Here is a 21,256-nt window from a genome sequence, read left to right as displayed (position 1 = left end):
CTTTTTTGTCTTCCCACATAACCCCTATCATTATACCTTATTCCACCATAGTGCTATATCCATGGCTTGCGCTCATGTATTGCGTAAAAGTTGAAAAGGCTAAAGCGCATTAAAAAGTATGAACCAATTGCTTGGCTAAAACCGGGGTTGTACATGATATGAATATTTTGTGTGGGGAAGATGGAGCATAGCCAGACTATATGATTTTGTAGGGATAACTTGCTTTGGCTATGTTATTTTGATAAGACATAATTGCTTGGTTAGCATGCTTGAAGTATTATCATTTTTATGTCCACATCAAACTTTTATCTGTCACAGCCCTAGATTTTGTTTGCAGATAGTTGCATCAGTGAGCATCATGCATCCTGTTAAATCCCTGAAACTTGAATTGAGGATTGTTGAAGCCTCAAAAATTTAATTAAAAGAAGGGAAAAGAACCCTGGAAAATGCATTCAGTGTTTCCAAAATGGCCTTAAATAATGTTGGTTATATTTCGGCAATGGTTTTGAGCCCAACCAAAAATGATGAACATTTTTATGGAATATTTTGGGCACTGCATTTAAATCACTATTGTATTTGAGTTTGAATTTATATTCATATATTTAGAATATAAATTCAAATACTTCTGAAATCAATCATGTGCATTTGGCTGGGCCATATATGTATCATATAATATTTCAGAAACTTGTTGTCATTGTTTGAATTTATGTGAATTCAAAACAGTGGCAGGAAGAAATAAATAAAAAGAACACATAATAGAAAATAAAACAGAGCAGAAACCTCACCTGGCTTACCTAGCCCAGGAGAGAAGCCGACCCAGCTGGCTCGCCCAGCCCAGCAGCCTCCCCCTGTCGTCTTCCTCCTCTGCCAAGAGGACGAGGGCGTGTGCCCGACGCACACACGCACACGCACGCCACCTCCACCCTGCTTGCTTGCCCCCTCGACGGCCTGGACGCCTCTGGCGTCGCCACGCACCCCCTGGCTTCTCCTTCTCTCCCCCGTGTCTCTCCTCTCCTCTAGCCCTCTCTCGCGCAGCCACCGTGAGCACCTGAGAGCGCTGCTCACCGTCGCCGTAGCTACTGCCCACGCCGAGCCCCGTTGCCGTGTCCCACTGATCCGCCGTCGAGCACCGCCTCACCAAGCCGAAAATCACATCGTCGGACACCCTGTGACGATGCCTTCGAGCTCGTCACCGCCGCATCTGCCGCCGGACTTTGCCCGTCGATCTGCGTCGCCCAGTGCCTCCCCGAGCTCAACGACGGCGCCGTTCGAATCTCTGTGAGCCCCGCCGTCATTTCCCCTACTCCCCTGGTCACGCTCGTCCGCTAACTGACCTCGCTGTCCTCCCCGTGTGCTCCGGCCGCCGCCTGAGCTCGCCGCCGCCGCTGCCAGAGACCACCTCGGCACCTACCGCAGACACCCCTCAACGCGCCGCGTCACGCTGAGCACGTAGAGCCCAGCCCCGCTCGCTCCCGTCGCCGGAGTCGCCGGAACAGCGAACGCCGCCGCGCCTGGGTTAGCGCCGGCATTAAGCGCTGACATGGCCGGGTTAATTAAACACTAATGACACCGCTAACTAAACCCCTTAGGTCACTGACTAGTGGGCCCCAGGCCCCTAGTGTTTTAGTTAGGTTTTAATTAAACCTCTTGCCCGCTGTGCCACTGACGTGCGGGACCCGCGCGTCAGGTTTGACCCTGGACCAGGCCTTTGACCAGCTGACACAAGGATGACGTGATGCTGACGTCATGAAGCTTTTTCTGGATTTGAAATAAATCTAAATGATTTATTTATTTTCAGAAAATAGCTAAAACTTCCAAAAATCATAGAAAATAATCTATAACTCAGATTGAAATAATTTATATATATGAAAAATGATCAAAAAAATCCAATCTATCCATCTGTACCATTTCCATGCATGTTAGAACAACTCCTAGTTGCTGAATTGGACAAATCGAGTAAGTGGCATTTGAATTTTCACTTATGGAGTTGAATTTGAATCTTTGATTCAAACCAACTTCATTTAATCTGGTTGCTAGTTGCATTAGCCCAAATCACATCATATTGCCATGTCATGATCATGCATCATATTGTTGCATTGCATTGATCGTGTTCTTTCTCTGTTGCCGGTAATTGTTCCCCCTCAGTAGACGTGGTTCCGACGATGAGACCGATGACACCGATGAAGAGCTATACTATCTTCAAAAGTGCCAGGCAAGAAAACCCCCCTTGTTCATTCCGATACAATCCCACTCTCTCGCTCCTGCTCTCTTTTATTGCATTAGGACAACAACGATTCAACTGTTACATGCTGCGGTAGTTGAACCCCTTTCCTCTGCATGACCTGTCATTGCCACAGTAAATAGATGAAACCCACTAGCATGAGTAGGAGTTATTTGAGCCCTGATGTGCCTACTCATTCATGCTTGTTTGTTATGCCTGCTACTGCTTAGAGTTGAGTCAGGTCTGATTCATCGGGAATGAATTGGAATGTGGTGAACATGTCCTACTGTTGAGAGCTAAGTGTGTGAACGCGATTTGGTAAAGGTAGCGGTGAGAGGCCATGTAGGAGTACATGGTGGGTTGTCTCATTGCAGCTGTCCTCAGGAACTGAGTTCTGTGTTTGTGATCCATGAACAGTTACTACCACGCATTGGAATGCTTAAGTGCCCCTCTCGACTTATTAATCAACCTGATCTCTGTCCAGCAGTTGCAACTAGTTTCTGGTGTTTGTAGGTAGTGTTAGTAGTCTACCAAGTGGCACGCGGTACAGGTGGGCTTGGGACAGACTAGGCACAGTGGCGCGGTGTACCAAGTGGCACCCGGATGGTGGGCTTGGGAACCCTGCTCACATCGTTTGGGGCCATGAGCGACACCCCGGCCGGATCTCCTTCCGGATGGAACCCGAATAGGCGATAAACCTGGACTAGAGACTTGTGTGGTTAGTCAGGTCGTGGCCGATGATGACCCACAAGTATAGGGGATCTATCGTAGTCCTTTCGGTAAGTAAGTGTGTCGAACCCAACGAGGAGCAGAATGAAATGATAAGCGGTTTTCAGTAAGGTATTCTCTGCAAGCACTGAATAATAGGTAACAGATAGTTTTGTGATAAGATAATTTGTAACGAGCAACAAGTAACAAAAGTAAATAAAGTGCAGCAAGGTGGCCCAATCCTTTTTGTAGCAAAGTACAAGCCTGGACAAACTCTTATATAGAGAAAGCGCTCCCGAGGACACATGGGAATTATCGTCAAGCTAGTTTTCATCACGTTCATATGATTCGCGTTTGGTACTTTGATAATTTGATATGTGGGTGGACCGGTGCTTGGGTGCTGTTCTTACTTGAACAAGCATCCCACTTATGATTAACCTCTATTGCAAGCATCCGCAACTACAACAAAAGTATTAAGGTAAACCTAACCATAGCATGAAACATATGGATCCAAATCAGCCCCTTACGAAGCAACGCATAAACTAGGGTTTAAGCTTCTGTCACTCTAGCAACCCATCATCTACTTATTACTTCCCAATGCCTTCCTCTAGGCCCAAATAATGGTGAAGTGTCATGTAGTCGACGTTCACATAACACCACTAGAGGATAGACAACATACATCTCATCAAAATATCGAACGAATACCAAATTCACATGACTACTAATAGCAAGACTTCTCCCATGTCCTCATGAACAAATGTAACTACTCACAAAGCATATTCTTGTTCATAATCAGAGGAGTATTAATATGCATAAAGGATCTGAACATATGATCTTCCACCAAATAAACCAACTAGCATCAGCTACAAGGAGTAATCAACACTACTAGCAACCTACAGGTACCAATCCCGGACTTGGAGACAAGAATTGGATAAAAGAGATGAACTAGGGTTTTGAGAGGAGATGGTGCTGGTGAAGAAGTTGATGGAGATTGCCCTCTCCCGATGAGAGGAGCGTTGGTGATGACGATGGCGATGATTTCCCCCTCCCGGAGGGAAGTGTCCCCGGCAGAACAGCTCTGCCGGAGCCCTAGATTGGTTCCGCCAAGGTTCCGCCTCGTGGCGGCGGAGTCTCGTCCCGAAAGGTTGCTTATGATTTTTTCCTGGACGAAAGAATTCATATAGCAGAAGATGGCCACCGGAGAGCCAACAGGGGGCCCACGAGGCAGGGGGCACGCCCAGGGGGTAGCGCGCGCCCCCCACCCTCGTGGACAGGTGGTGGCCCCCCTGATGTATTTCTTCCGCTCAGTATTTTTTATTATTTCCAAAAAAGACTTTCATGGAGTTTCAGGACTTTTGGAGTTGTGCAAAATAGGTCTCTAATATTTGCTCCTTTTCCAGCCCAGAATTCCAGCTGCCGGCATTCTCCCTCCTTATGTAAACCTTGTAAAATAAGAGAGAATATGCATAAGTATTGTGACATAATGCGTAATAACAGCCCATCATGCAATAAATATCGATATAAAAGCATGATGCAAAATGGATGTATCAACTCCCCCAAGCTTAGACCTCGCTTGTCATCAAGCGGAAGCCGATGACGATAAATATGTCCGCATGTTTAGAGGTAGAGGTGTCGATAAAATAAAATACGGACATGAGGGAATCATGATTATTCCCATAACAGCAACATAAATGGATATTGTCATATGATTTCTTATGCTCAAGTAATAATCTATTCACAATGCAAAGTATGAATCAGAAACTTTATTGAGAACTAACAAACTATAATCTCAGTCACTGAGGCAATTGCAATTTATCATAACATCAGAAAGAGTCTATGTCAGAGCTTTCTAGCAAGTCCACATACTCAACTATCATTTAGTCTTTCATAATTGCTAACACTCATGCAATACTTGTGGTTACGGAGTTTTAATCGGACACAGAGAAAGATAGGGGCTTATAGTTTCGCCTCCCTATCTTTTACCTCGAGGGTAATGTCAACAATAATAATTCATGCTAACTTACATCCAATTAGATAGATCTATCAGGATCTTTCCAACACCCTGTGCTTGCCAAAGGATAAAATGTAAAAAGGAAAGGTGAAGATCACCAAGACTCTTCCATAAGGTAGAAGATAAGGATAAAAGATAGGCCATTCGCAGAGGGAAGCAGAGGTTGCCATGCGCTTTCAGGGTTGGATGCACAAAATCTTAATGCGAAAGAACGTCACTTTATATTGCCACTTGTGATATGAACCTTTATTATGCAGTCCGTCGCTTTTATTTCTTCCACATCACAAGATCGTATAAAGCTTATTTCCTCCACACCAATCAATCATACATATTTAGAGAGCAATTTTTATTGCTTGCACCGATGACAACTTACTTGAAGGATCTTACTCAATCCATAGGTAGGTATGGTGGACTCTCATGGCAAAACTGGTTTAAGGGTTTTTGGAAGCACAAGTAGTATCTCTACTTGGTGCAAAGAATTTGGATAGCATGAGGGGGAAAGGCAAGCTCAACATGTTGGATGATCCATGACAATATACTTTATCTCAGATATAAGAAAACATAACCCATTACGTTGTCGTCCTTGTCCAACATCAACTCTTTAGCATGTCATATTTTAATGAGTGCTCCCAATCATAAAAGATGTCCAAGATAGTATGTTTATATGTGAAACCTCTCTTTCTTTATTACTTCCTATTAATTGCAACGATGACCAAAGCTATGTTTGCAACTCTCAACAATTTTTAATCATCATACTCTTTCTATGTGAAGTCATTACTCTCAATAAGATCAATATGATCTCTTTGTTTCCTTTTATTCTTTTTCTCTTTTCTTTTATTCACTCAAGATCATGGCAAAATAATCAAGCCCTTGACTCAACACTAATCTTTATTATATAGCTCACAGAGTCGATTACATAGAGAAATCATAAAGCAAAACTCAAAACTAGATCATGCCATAAGCTTTATTCTACTAGATCAACATACTACTAAAAGGATCGAACTAAGAAAAACGGTAAAGATAGGAGTGTGATGGTGATACGATACCGGGGCACCTCCCCCAAGCTTGGCAGTTGCTAAGGGGAGTGCCCATACGCATGTGATTATATCTCCTTTGTTGGTGAAGAAGATGGTGGTGATGATGGGTAGTCGCACATCGAGCGTAAAAGATCCTCCAGCTTGCGGATAATGCCCTTGAGTGCACCGATATGATCCTTCAACAAAATATTTTCACGTGTGAGATACTTGTTCTGTTTACGAGCTAACTCAATCATCTTGAAAGCTTCGATCTCAGTTGGGGTAAGAAGATTGTGATCAAGTTGAAGGATGTCTTCTGCTGCCGGAGCTTGGTCCTCCGTGGCCTTCTTGATCCCTCCATCCTTGTTGATCTCCACGGGTTCCTCCCTCTTCAGCTCTATCTTCATTAGCCAAGCATCGTTGTCACCATTGTTGGAGGAGGGGGACGACATGACGCTTGGCCTTGACAACCCTGACAAAGAACAACTCGAAACAAGAACAAAGGATATTTGCGTGATACAGGAGTCAAAACCTTCGGGAGATTATATAATGAATTTTTACCGACCAAAATACGCATCGTGCAAGAAAACGGAGTCCGGAGAGCACACGAGGTGCCCACGAGGTAGGGGGGCGCGCCCAGGGGGTAGGGCGCGCCCTCCATCCTCGTGGAGCCCTCGTGTCCTTCCCGGACTGCTTCTTATTTTTCTATTTTTCTAAATATTCCAAAATGGAGAAATATTGCCTTTAGAACTATTTTGGAGTCGGTTTACTTACCGTACCACATACCTATTCCTTTTCGGAGTTTGAAACATTCCGGAAAGTGTCCCTTATGTATTCCTCCGGGGTTAGGGTTTCAATAACATTGGTTTCAACATTTATGGGATTACCTGAGATATAATGTTTAATTCTTTGACCGTTCACCACCTTCGGATTTGTCCCTTCGAAGTTGTTGATTTTTATGGCACCAGAACGATAGACCTCCTCGATAACGTAAGGGCCTTTCCATTTAGAGAGAAGTTTTCCTGCAAAAAATCTTAAATGGGAGTTGTATAGCAATACACAATCACCTACATTAAACTCACGCTTTTGTATCCTGTTGTCATGCCATCTTTTAACCTTTTCTTTAAACAACTTGGCATTTTCATAAGCTTGGGTTCTCCATTCATCAAGTGAGCTAATATCAAATAACCTCTTCTCACCGGCAAGTTTGAAATCATAATTGAGCTCATTAATAGCCCAATATGCCTTATGTTCTAGTTTGAGAGGTAAGTGACATGCTTTTCCATAAACCATTTTATACGGAGACATACCCATAGGATTTTTATATGCAGTTCTATAGGCCCATAATGCACCATCAAGTTTCTTGGAACAATTCTTTCTAGATCTATTAATAGTCTTTTGCAAAATTAATTTGAGTTCTCTGTTACTCAATTTTGCTTGACCACTAGACTGTGGGTGATAAGGAGACGCAATTCTATGATTAACATCATACTTAGCAAGCATTTTTCGGAAAGCACCATGAATAAAATGTGAACCACCATCAGTCATTAAATATCTAGGGACTCCAAACCTCAGAAAAATGACTTCTTTAAGCATCTTAATAGAGGTGTTATGATCAGCACTACTAGTTGGAATAGCTTCTACCCACTTAGTAACGTAATCAATAGCAACTAAAATATGTGTGTATCCATTAGAGGCAGGAAAAGGTCCCATATAATCAAAGCCCCAAACATCAAATGGTTCAATAACAAGTGAATAATTCATAGGCATTTCTTGATGTCTACTAATATTACCAATTCTTTGACATTCATCACAAGATAGGACAAACTTACGGGCATCCTTGAAGAGAGTAGGCCAATAAAAACCGGATTGCAATACCTTATGTGCAGTTCTGTCTCCAGCGTGGTGTCCTCCATAAGCTTCGGAGTGACACTTGCGTAGGATCTGTTCCTGTTCATGCTCAGGTACACAATGTCTAATAACGCCATCTACTCCTTCTTTATAAAGATGTGGGTCATCCCAAAAATAATGTCTCAAATCATAGAAAACCTTTTTCTTTTGCTGGTATGTGAAACTAGGTGGTATAAATTTAGACACAATATAATTAGCATAATCAGCATACCATGGAGCAGTACGAGAAGCATTTATGACATTTAATTGCTCATCAGGAAAGCTATCATCAATAGGTAGTGGGTCATCAAGAACATTTTCTAGCCTAGACAAGTTGTCTGCAACTGGGTTCTCAGCTCCCTTTCTATCAACAATATGCAAATCAAATTCTTGTAACAAGAGAACCCATCTAATAAGTCTAGGTTTAGCATCTTTCTTTTCCATAAGATATTTAATAGCAGCATGATCCGTGTGAATAGTTACTTTAGAATCAACAATATAAGGTCTGAACTTATCACAAGCAAATACAACTGCTAAGAACTCTTTTTCAGTAGTAGCATAATTTCTTTGAGCATTGTCTAGAGTTTTACTAGCATATTGAATAACATTTAATTTCTTATCAACTCTTTGCCCTAGAACAACACCTACAACATAATCACTAGCATCACACATAATTTCAAAGGGTAAATTCCAATCAGGTGGCTGAATAATAGGTGCAGAGATCAATGCTTTCTTAAGTATTTCAAATGCTTCTACACAATCATCATCAAAAACAAATGGTATATCTTTTTGTAATAAATTAGTCAGAGGCCGGGAATTTTTTGAGAAGTCCTTAATGAACCTCCTATAAAAACCGGCGTGACCAAGGAAACTTCTTATACCTTTGATGTCCTTGGGGCATGGCATCTTTTCAGTAGCATCAACCTTGGCTTTATCAACTTCAATACCTCTTTCAGAAACTTTATGCCCCAAGACAATACCTTCATTAACCATAAAGTGGCACTTTTCCCAATTCAAGACAAGATTAGTTTCTTCACATCTCTGCAAAACTCGATCAAGGTTGCTCAAGCAATCATCAAAGGAGGATCCATAAACGGAAAAGTCGTCCATGAAAACCTCACAAATCTTTTCACAAAGTCAGAGGATATAGCCATCATGCATCTTTGAAAGGTAGCGGGTGCATTACATAAACCAAAAGGCATACGTCTATAAGCAAAAGTACCAAAAGGGCAAGTAAAAGTAGTCTTTGATTGATCATTGGCTGACACAGGTATTTGAGAGAAACCAGAATAACCATCTAGAAAGCAAAAATGTGTATGTTTGGATAGTCTTTCTAGCATTTGATCGATAAAAGTTAAGGGGTAATGATCTTTCTTAGTAGCCTTATTTAATTTGCGGAAATCAATTACCATCCTATAACCTGTAATAATTCTTTGTGGAATCAATTCATCTTTATCATTAGGAACGACGGTAATACCTCCCTTCTTAGGGAAACAATGGACAGGACTTACCCACTGACTATCAGCAACGGGGTAAATTATACCTGCCTCAAGGAGCTTTAGTATTTCCTTTCTTACCACTTCTTTCATTTTAGGATTCAGCCGTCGTTGATGATCACGAACTGGTTTGGCATCTTCTTCCAAATTTATTTTATGTTGACATAGAGTGGGACTAATGCCCTTAAGATCATCAAGAGTATATCCAATAGCAGCACAGTGCTTCTTCAGAGTTTTCAATAATCTCTCTTCTTCATGCTCTGAAAGTTTAGCACTAATAATAACAGGATATATCTTCTTTTCATCAAGATAAGCATATTTAAGAGTATCAGGTAACGGTTTAAGCTCAAACACCGGATCACCCTTGGGTGGAGGAGGATCCCCTAGGATTTTAACAGGCAAATTGTGTTTCAGGATGGGTTCCTGTTTAAAGAATACTTCATCTATTTCCTTTCTTTCATTCATAAACATATCATTTTCATGGTCTAGCAAATATTGTTCTAAAGGATCGCTAGGAGGTGCGGCAATAGAAGCAATACCAATAATTTCATCCTTACTAGGCAATTCCTCTTCACGGTGTTGTCTACTAAATTTAGAGAAATTGAACTCATGAGACATATCACCTAAACCGATAGTAACAACATCCTTTTCGCAGTCTATCTTAGCATTAACGGTGTTCAAGAAGCGTCTACCAAATATAATGGGACAAAAGCTATCTTGTGGGGAACCAAGAACAAGAAAATCAGCAGGATATTTAGTTTTCCCACACAAGACTTCAACATCTCTAACAATTCCCATAGGTGATATAGTATCTCTATTGGCAAGTTTAATTGTGACATCAATATCTTCTAGCTCAGCAGGTGCAATATCATGCATAATTTCTTTGTATAAGTCAAAAGGTATTGCACTAGCACTAGCACCCATATCACATAAGCCATGATAACAATGATCTCCTATTTTAACAGAAATAACAGGCATGCCTACCACAGGTCTATGTTTATCTTTAGCACAAGGCTTGGCAATTCTAGCAGTTTCTTCACAGAAATAAATAACATGCCCATCGATATTATCAGACAAGAGATCTTTAACAATAGCAATATTAGGTTCAACTTTAATTTGCTCAGGAGGTGTATAAGTTCTAATATTGCTTTTACGAACCACAGTCGAAGCTTTAGCATGATCCTTTATTCTAACAGGGAAAGGTGGTTTCTCAACATAAGAAGTAGGAACAATAGGATCATTATAAGTGATAGTCTTTTCTTCAACTTTAATAGGTGCAGCTACTTTTACTTCTATTGGAGGATGATATTGAAACCACTTCTCCTTGGGGAGATCAACATAAGTAGCGAAAGATTCACAGAAAGAAGCTACTATCTCAGAGTCAAGTCCATATTTAGTGCTAAATTTACGGAAAACATCGGTATCCATAAAAGATTTAACACAATCAAACTTAGGTGTCATACCTGACTCCTTACCTTCGTCGAGATCCCAATCTTCAGAGTTGCGTTTAATTCTATCCAATAAATCCCATTTGAATTCAATAGTCTTCATCATAAAAGAGCCAATACAAGAAGTATCGAGCATGGTGCGATTGTTATCAAAAAGCCGAGCATAAAAACTTTGAATAATTACTTCTCTTGAGAGCTCATGATTGGGGCATGAATATAACATTGATTTAAGCCTCCCCCAAGCTTGAGCAATGCTTTCTCCTTTGCGAGGCCAAAAATTATATATATAATTGCGATCACGATGAACAAGATGCATAGGATAAATTTCTGATGAAATTCCAATTTCAATCGTTTGTAGTTCCATGATCCCGTATCATCACATAGCCTATACCATGTCGATGCATCTCCCTTCAAAGATAAAGGGAAGACCTTCCTCTTAATAACATCACTGGGTATACCTGCAAGCTTAAATAATCCACAAACTTCATCCACATATATTAGGTGCTCATCAGGATGCTTTGTTCCATCTCTTGCAAAAGGATTAGCTAGCAGTTTTTCTAACATACCCGAAGGAATCTCAAAGTGAATATTTTCATTTTCAATTTCATTTTCAGTAGGTTCAGCAGGTTGAGGAGCAACTCTTTGCTCTACTGGTCGGGGTGAAGATACCTCGAACAAGCCCCTCAGAGGATTACTTTCCATTGTAACAAGTGACAGTAAATTTCAGCACACTATATAAAATTTTCCTTACCAAATTCCACCTACCAAAGGCGCTTCACTCCCCGGCAACGGTGCCAGAAAAGAGTCTTGATGACCCACAAGTATAGGGGATCTATCGTAGTCCTTTCGATAAGTAAGAGTGTCGAACCCAACGAGGAGCAGAAGGAAATGATAAGCAGTTTTCAGTAAGGTATTCTCTGCAAGCACTGAAATAATAGGTAACATATAGTTTTGTGATAAGATAATTTGTAACGAGCAACAAGTAACAAAAGTAAATAAAGTGCAGCAAGGTGGCCCAATCCTTTTTGTAGCAAAAGATAAGCCTGGACAAACTCTTATATAGAGAAAAGCGCTCCCGAGGACACATGGGAATTATCGTCAAGCTAGTTTTCATCACGTTCATATGATTCGCGTTCGGTACTTTGATAATTTGATATGTGGGTGGACCGGTGCTTGGGTGCTGTTCTTACTTGAACAAGCATCCCACTTATGATTAACCTCTATTGCAAGCATCCACAACTACAACAAAAGTATTAAGGTAAACCTAACCATAGCATGAAACATATGGATCCAAATCAGCCCCTTACGAAGCAACACATAAACTAGGGTTTAAGCTTCTGTCACTCTAGCAACCCATCATCTACTTATTACTTCCCAATGCCTTCCTCTAGGCCCAAATAATGGTGAGTGTCATGTAGTCGACGTTCACATAACACCACTAGAGGATAGACAACATACATCTCATCAAAATATCGAACGAATACCAAATTCACATGACTACTAATAGCAAGACTTCTCCCATGACCTCAGGAACAAACGTAACTACTCACAAAGAATATTCATGTTCATAATCAGAGGAGTATTAATATGCATAAAGGATCTGAACATATGATCTTCCACCAAATAAACCAACTAGCATCAACTACAAAGAGTAATCAACACTACTAGCAACCTACAGGTACCAATCCCGGACTTGGAGACAAGAATTGGATACAAGAGATGAACTAGGGTTTTGAGAGGAGATGGTGCTGGTGAAGATGTTGATGGAGATTTCCCTCTCCCGATGAGAGGAGCGTTGGTGATGACGATGGCGATGATTTCCCCCTCCCGGAGGGAAGTGTCCCCGGCAGAACAGCTCTGCCGGAGCCCTAGATTGGTTTCGCCAAGGTTCCGCCTCGTGGCGGCGGAGTCTCGTCCCGAAAGGTTGCTTATGATTTTTTCCTAGATGAAAGACTTCATATAGCAGAAGATGGCCACCGGAGAGCCAACAGGGGGCCCACGAGGCAGGGGGGGCGCGCCCAGGGGGGTAGAGCGCGCCCCCACCCTCGTGGACAGGTAGTGCCCCCTGATGTATTTCTTCCGCTCAGTATTTTTTATTATTTCCAAAAATGACTTTCGTGGAGTTTCAGGACTTTTGGAGTTGTGCAAAATAGGTCTCTAATATTTGCTCCTTTTCCAGAATTCCAGCTGCCGGCATTCTCCCTCCTTATGTAAACCTTGTAAAATAAGAGAGAATAGGCATAAGTATTGTTACATAATGCGTAATAACAGCCCATAATGCAATAAATATCAATATAAAAGCATGATGCAAAATGGACGTATCAACTCCCCCAAGCTTAGACCTCGCTTGTCCTCAAGCGGAAGCCGATAACGATAAATATGTCCACATGTTTAGAGGTAGAGGTGTCGATAAAATAAAATACGGACATGAGGGCATCATGATTATTCCCATAACAGCAACATAAATGGATATTGTCATATGATTTCTTATGCTCAAGTAATAATCTATTCACAATGCAAAGTATGAATCAGAAACTTTATTGAGAACTAACAAACTATAATCTTGAGGCAATTGCAATTTATCATAACATCAGAAAGAGTCTATGTCAGAGCTTTCTAGCAAGTCCACATACTCAACTATCATTTAGTCTTTCATAATTGCTAACACTCACGCAATACTTGTGGTTACGGAGTTTCAATCGGACACAGAGAAAGATAGGGGCTTATAGTTTCGCCTCCCAACCTTTTACCTCGAGGGTAATGTCAACAATAATAATTCATGCTAACTTACATCCAATTAGATATATCTATTAGGATCTTTCCAACACCCTGTGCTTGCCAAAGGATAAAATGTAAAAAGGAAAGGTGAAGATCACCAAGACTCTTGCATAAGGTAGAAGATAATGATAAAATATAGGCCCTTCGCAGAGGGAAGCAGAGGTTTCCATGCGCTTTCAGGGTTGGATGCACAAAATCTTAATGCGAAAGAACGTCACTTTATATTGCCACTTGTGATATGAACCTTTATTATGCAGTCCGTCGCTTTTATTTCTTCCACATCACAAGATCGTATAAATCTTATTTCCTCCACACCAATCAATCATACATATTTAGAGAGCAATTTTTATTGCTTGCACCGATGACAACTTACTTGAAGGATCTTACTCAATCCATAGGTAGGTATGGTGGACTCTCATGGCAAAACTGGTTTAAGGGTTTTTGGAAGCACAAGTAGTATCTCTACTTGGTGCAAAGAATTTGACTAGCATGAGGGGGAAAGGCAAGCTCAACATGTTGGATGATCCATGACAATACTTTATCTCAGATATAAGAAAACATAACCCATTACGTTGTCTTCCTTGTCCAACATCAACTCTTTAGCATGTCATATTTTAATGAGTGCTCCCAATCATAAAAGATGTCCAAGATAGTATGTTTATATGTGAAACCTCTCTTTCTTTATTACTTCCTATTAATTGCCATGATGACCAAAGCTATGTTTGCCAACTCTCAACAATTTTTAATCATCATACTCTTTCTATGTGAAGTCATTACTCTCAATAAGATCAATATGATCTCTTTGTTTCCTTTTATTCTTTTTCTCTTTTCTTTTATTCACTCAAGATCATGGAAAAATAATCAAGCCCTTGAGTCAACACTAATCTGTATTATATAGCTCACGGACTCGATTCTAAGTAGCATTCCACATCAAAAATTCTATTTTTATCATTTACCTACTCGAGGACGAGCAGGAATTAAGCTTGGGGATGCTTGATACGTCTCCAACGTATCTATAATTTTTGATTGTTCCATGCTATATTATATTCTGTTTTGGATGTTTAATGGGCTTTGTTATACACTTTTATATTACTTTTGGGACTAACCTATTAACCGGAGGCCCAGCCCAAATTGATGTTTTTTTGCCTATTTCAGAGTTTCGCAGAAAAAGAATATCAAACGGAGTCCAAACGGAATGAAACCTTCGGGAACGTGATTTTTGGAACAAACGTGATCCAGAGGACTTGGAGTCCACGACAAGAAAGCAACGAGGAGAGCACGAGGCAGGGGGCGCGCCTACCCCCCTGGGCGAGCCCTCCACCCTCGTGGGGCCCACGTTGCTCCACCGTTGTACTTCTTCCTCCTATATATACCTACATACCCCCAAACCATCAGAGGCATCCACGAAAACCTAATTCCACCGCCGCAACCTTCTGTACCTGTGAGATCCCATCTTGGGGCCTTTTCCGGCGTCCTGCTGGAGGGGGCATTGATCACGAAGGGCTTCTACATCAACACCATAGCCTCTCCGATGATGTGTGAGTAATTTACCTCAGAACTTCGGGTCCATAGTTATTAGCTAGATGGCTTCTTCTCTCTCTTTGGATCTCAATACAAAGTTCTCCTTGATTCTCGTGGAGATCTATTCGATGTAATCTTCTTTTGCGGTGTGTTTGTTGAGACCGATGAATTGTGGGTTTATGATCAAGTTTATCTATGAACAATATTTGAATCTTCTATGAATTCTTTTATGTATGATTTGTTATCTTTGCAAGTCTCTTCGAATTATCAGTTTGGTTTGGCCTACTAGATTGATCTTTCTTGCAATGGGAGAAGTGCTTAGCTTTGGGTTCAATCTTGCAGTGTCCTTTCCCAGTGACAGCAGGGGCAGCAAGGCACGCATTGTATTGTTGCCATCGAGGATAACAACATGGGGTTTATATCATATTGCATGAGTTTATCCCTCTACATCATGTCATCTTGCTTAAAGCGTTACTCTGTTCTTATGAACTTAATACTCTAGATGCATGCTGGATAGTGGTCGATGTGTGGAGTAATAGTAGTAGATGTAGGCAGGAGTCGGTCTACTTGTCACGGACGTGATGCCTATATACATGATCATACCTAGATATTCTCATAACTATGCTCAATTCTATCAATTGCTCAACAGTAATTTGTTCACCCACCGTAATACTTATGCTCTTGAGAGAAGCCACTAGTGAAACCTATGGCCCCCGGGTCTATTTTCCATCATATTAATCTTCCAACACTTAGCTATTTTTATTGCCTTTTATTTTACTTTGCATCTTTATCATAAAAATACTAAAAAATATTATCTTATCATATCTATCAGATCTCACTCTCGTAAGTGACAGTGAAGGGATTGACAACCCCTTTATCGCGTTGGTTGCGAGGTTCTTATTTGTTTGTGTAGGTGCGTGGGACTCGAGCGTGGTCTCCTACTGGATTGATATCTTGGTTCTCAAAAACTGAGGGAAATACTTACGCTACTTTACTGCATCACCCTTCCCTCTTCAAGGGAAAACCAACGCAGTGCTCAAGAGGTAGCGGTGGCTGGTGAGATGGACCCAAGGCAGCTGGAGGAGGGAACAGCGGACAACGGTTGGACACCTGTCCCACACGGTTCTTAATGTGGTTGGCCCCGCGAAGATGACGGCCAATGGCGGACACCGACACGGATCCCGGTAGATTACCAGATGTTTTGTGACGCCCGGATAATTAAGCTACATTGAACCTCTGCTAATGACACCACGTCACCTTGGTTACCATCGATAAACTCACGTTAGTTTAAAACCGATTCAAATTCAAATTTGAATTAAAGTCAAACGATGAAAGTTTTCAAATGTTAAAACTAAAATGTTCGGACCGTGCCAGATAATACATAGGTAATCATGTTGGAGAAACCAAATTTTTATAAAAGTTTTAATTGCACTTAGGTAATTGAAGTAGTAGGTAAAAAGATTAAATAAATGCCTTTCTATTTTAAAAAATATTAAACTATCTTATTTAGTTGCCCAAAATTAATGGGGCAGTAGCATAATTATTATTGTTTAATCGGGACTTGCTATTAGGTTTTATAAAACTATAATGAATCAAAATGAAAAAAAAGAAAAGTGGAAATAAAACGAAATAGAAAAAAAATCAAAAGGACCCCCTGGGCCAAACGGCCCAGCCGGCCAGCTCACTGGCCCGACCGGCCCAGCCCCACTCCCTTATCCCCTGAGGCGACCCAAACCCTAACCACCGACACCCCACTTCCCCCCCACTCGCTCTCTCCTCCCCCGATCTGGATCGAGATCAACCCTGATCTCGTCGCTCCCGATGCCCTGCGCCCGCCCTTCGCCGTCCACCGTCGCCCGAAGGCCTCCCCGTCGCTGGACCACCCCGCCGTCGCTGCTCGTCGCCAGGAGCTCCTCCGCCTCGTCGCGCCAACCCCGGCTCCTCCTCGAGCCTGCTTTGCTCAATTACAGGTCACCGCGCCTGCCGTCCTCCCTGTAGCCATGCTCAATGGTGACCTGCCGTGGCCACCGAGATGCCAAACATTGTTGGAACTCACCAGAGCGCATTCATCCAGGGGCGTATTCTGCACGACAACTACATGTTGGTGCAAGGCATGGTACGGTGGCTCCAATCGACTAAGAGGCCGGTGGTGATGCTAAAGTTGGATATTACAAAGGCTTCTGACACAGCTGACTGGGCTTTTCTGCTGGAAATATTGCGCCACTTGGGCTTTGGAGATAAATGGATCGCTTGGGTGGCCGGTCTGCTGGCCTCCTCCTCGACACAGATCTTGCCCAATGGTGTCCCGGGCGAGGTTAGTTACAACAAGTGTGGATTCAGGCAAGGGGACCCCCTATCCCCTCTTCTCTTCATCATGGTCATGAGTACCCTACACGCCTTGCTCAACCATGCGGCCGACACCGGCTGTCGTGGGAAACCACAACCACCTATGGGGCCATGAGCCCCTTTTGGTTTGGCGGGGGGATGCATGGGCACGTTGCACAAAGAGCGAAGAAGCGTAACACAGTGTGGGAGAGATCACGCGAGCAGTTTTACCCATGTTCCGGTCGCCGCGAGGCGTAAAACCCTACTCCTGCTTTGATGGATTGATGGTGGAAAATGGTGGAAAAACACATCGCTCATGCCCGGCAAGGTTGCCTCCGTGCGAGAGTGGCTACGCGCGTATGAGTGTGAGGAGGTATGAATCCTTTCTACAGTTGCCATGGGCCTCCTATTATAGATCAAGGGGTCACCATAGTGGCAAATCAGTCTTTCCATACTGATTAGATAGCAAAGAGTGCTATCATACCTAACTCTGCAGGCTAACAGAGCGCATTAAATGCACCACTCAGTGTCACATCACAGCTTGCCCGGCAGGCCCTGCCGGGCTGTTTTGCCAGCTTCGCGCCTGCTTGACACGTCTCAGGACGGGTGTCGCTTGGAGGTATTTTCTGTAGGAGGTGGCTACCATATGGCAGGGAGCAGCCACTTAGTCACTTAGGAGCTTGACACCGCACTGATCGACGATGTGCGTCGCTGTGAGGTGGTGCGATGGAGTTGTTTTGCCTCCATGAGGCCCGGCAGGCCTGCCGGGGCGATCTTGGGGGGCTTGCTTTTGGGTAACCCCACCCTCGCCAGGCTCGCCTGCCCGGCAAGGGAGGTTCTTCTTGTAGTAGTATCTTGTCTCTCTGGCTAGTCTTGGTCCTCTTGATCTGCACGTTGGTCCTTTAAAGAACTGATCCCTCGTGATTTGATCAGATCTTGGTGTTGTAATCTTGTTCTTGGGCCTGTGCACAGTCTGGGAAATGGACCCAGGGTTTGTTGCACCGACAGGAGCCCCCGGGCCTGGCCTGAATGCGCTGCCGGGCATTGTCGGGGTAGGCCCTAACCAGTGCACAGGCAGAGGCATAAAAGTGGCTGTCCCCTTGAGATCTTCCTTGCTTCTCCATTAACTCGAGCCCGGGCCAGTGTCCGATTCTTCCGTGCGTCGCGTAACGCCAATCATGGTGGGGCCACTCTTGTAATGGCCCGTGAATGACTTTAACGCACGGGCGAGTAACTGCCAATTCACTGTTCCCGCCACGCCCTTATCCTTAGCCATGTATGCTGCATGCATCAAGTGGGGTAGGTAACGGGTGTGCGTGGTGCGGAAGAGCATCAAGGCAGGGGCCTGGTCTTCTTGGATTGGTGGAGGAGGGCAGCGGTTACCCAACATGGGATCGGCTCTCTTCCCCGACCCGCCTATAAAAGGAGGGGCGGGGGAGGAGCGGAGGCATCCATCCTCACATCCCTTCTCCTCCATCCTCTACTTTCTGCTGGGTATGCTGAAAGGGAGAGCCCGGGGCTAGGCCCCGGGCCTTAGCTCGGGGTTGATGACGCCAAATGCTCGTGCTGATGCTTGGGGAGTGAGTCTGGTCCAGGTCCAGAGGAGGTGCAGCAGGCGAGCCGTCCGCGGTGCAGGAGATATCAAGCTTTTCCCATTGTGGTGAATGCTTGTCTCCTCTGCCTCGACCGGCCGTGTGGGGAGTGTTGGATCTTGCCGCGAGCCATTGCCACCCGTCGGCCTGGCGACCAGGATCTTGGAGCCTTCAACGCCTGTTCGGGATGCAGGGATCGGGATCATTGGTAATCCCAGCACCGCTCCCTTCAGCGGAACCGGGGCTGATGCTGAAGAAAGGGGCGCCTTCCTGCCCGCCAAGGTGGGGAGCTGCGCACCTCGAGTGCCCTGGCCGTCTTGGCTTTCGGCCACTTCTTCGGGGAAGGTGACGGGCCGGGGGTCTGGCGTCTCCCTAGAGTGGTGGTGATGGAGAGAAAACGAGGGAAGACAGAGAAGACGGGTGGCAGGGCGTCAAGTCGGAGTATGATGGCACCGATGCCTTCGTCTCCTACTGGCGACCTGCCACATTGTCTTTCTACTCTTCCCTTCCCTCCCCGACACCATCATATCCAGTCTCTTCGGGTGATAACTGGGGAGGGATGTTTCCTTGGTGCCTTCGCCCCCCTCCAGCAGTCTTCCAGCTGGGCTTTGGTGGTTGATCCCACTGGTGCTCGAGCTGGGGCTTCTTGCTGGTCCTGGAGGTGGTGACCAGGGCACCGCCGAGCTGCTCTCCGTGCCCCTCCTTCGCAGCCTCGCCACTCCCGATCTTGTCAGGCTGCGCCCGGCAGGCCATGACGGGACCGGGGTGGGCTCCTGCTTGGGTGCTCCTTTAGTCGTCTCCTCTTCCCACCGTAATACCTGGCGGAGGGAAAACGAAAAGAGGAGATTACGAGGCACTTATATTTTTTCAATCTTAAATCTGTAGGCACTTGCCAAATTTTAGTTCAAATTATGCAATCTCTTGAACCCATGTTTGTATCCTGTAAGGTCTGTACTTGTTTGATCAGCATATTTAGTGAAAAAGATAAACCTTGCCGGGGACTCGTGCATGTAATATGTCCATGCAGGGGCGGAACGCCTCTATACTTTTCAGTAAACAAGTTTCCCCCGGCAGGCTATCCTGCCGGTACCCTCAGTTTTGTTGTCGCGGAGTTAGGTCTACCGGGCACAAATCATGAAGAGGGACCAGCCCCCCGCCAATCTTTTTTTACCAAAGGCCACTGCGACCATCCTGACCGAAGCAACGTTCGAGTCGAGGGATGGGAGCACCTAAGTTTTGAAAGGCAGCGAGGTTTTCTTATGCACACGTCCTTACTTACAGAACACATATGGATAAGAGAAAGAACTTATCTGTTTTGGCTTGCCGGAGATTGCAGTGTAGACTCGTCTTCTTATCTCCTCTTGGGGACCAAGTGCACGGCAAGATCCTGCAGTTTATGCAGATGAAAATGATGCCAGATGCGATCTTATCCAGGATGGCTCCCTCTCCTCCCCTCTCCCACCTGCTTCCCACCACCAATGGCAATCTTTAGCGTAATCCTCCATGGAAGGCCTTCTGCATTGGGACTTTGCCCCGGGTTTGGCATTGGCAGACCAGGTGAGAAGAAGATTTGGGTCTACAGTTCATTTCTCTCCCTCCCGAGACACCAAGGAGTTCTTTCTAGTGGTCTCCTTTTCGTCGGCATCATTTCCCCTCACAACTGATTCTGTGGGGGTTGCCCTTCAATGCTGTCTTGGAGGGCTAAGCTCAGGCTTCAATGTGATTTCACTCAACCCTCGATCGTTTCGTTTTTCTGTGTCCAACAACAAAGTGGGACATTTCATCTATGGGCTTAAAGATCGTGTTTGGCCTAACTTTGTGTGTCATTTCCACCTGTTCAATGGTCGTTTTGCTAAGTTCTACTCTGATTCCCATTGGCATGCTAATCAAGAGTTGGGTGATATTTGGGATAGTAAAACTATAGCTTTATCATCATATTTGGATTTCTTAAAGAAGGATCAGTCTATGGATCTTCATCTATTATGGAGCTGAGCAAATTTGAGCTTGTCAATATGAAACATTGGAATTTCACAAACTCCCACGATCATGAAGCTTCCACTTTGATTTCTCCCAAGCAAAATATTCAAATTCATTTTGGTTCATTTCCACGTCCTTTACAGCAGAGAGGTTTCCGCTCCACCAATTGATCGTTTGGCATTAATGAATCATTTTTTCCATTGCGAAGTCTGAGGAGGATTTGGCCATTGAGTGCCTTTTAATTGGACAATTCAAATGTCCGGTGAATTTGCC

The 21,256-nt window shown here is 43.9% G+C and overlaps 1 protein-coding gene across 1 annotated transcript; it reads left to right on the top strand.

Annotated features, from left to right (window-relative positions):
• Nucleotides 1-17,121: 17,121 nt before the first annotated feature.
• LOC141027766 (secreted RxLR effector protein 78-like) lies at nucleotides 17,122-17,550 on the top strand. Its single transcript, XM_073505146.1, has one exon. The coding sequence runs from the start codon at nucleotides 17,122-17,124 to the stop codon at nucleotides 17,548-17,550; it is 429 nt and encodes a 142-aa protein (XP_073361247.1).
• The last annotated feature ends 3,706 nt before the right edge of the window (nucleotides 17,551-21,256 follow it).

Source organism: Aegilops tauschii, chromosome 1 (assembly GCF_002575655.3).
Source record: "Aegilops tauschii subsp. strangulata cultivar AL8/78 chromosome 1, Aet v6.0, whole genome shotgun sequence".
NCBI classification, from domain to species: Eukaryota; Viridiplantae; Streptophyta; class Magnoliopsida; order Poales; family Poaceae; genus Aegilops; species Aegilops tauschii.
Note: the sequence above shows the minus strand (reverse complement) of the source record. Positions and strands in the feature narration are given on the sequence as shown.

What these genes read in the sequence shown, in the direction of transcription:
- LOC141027766 (XM_073505146.1), top strand. Translation starts at nt 17,122, where the DNA reads ATGCCAAACATTGTTGGAACTCACCAGAGCGCATTCATCCAGGGGCGT.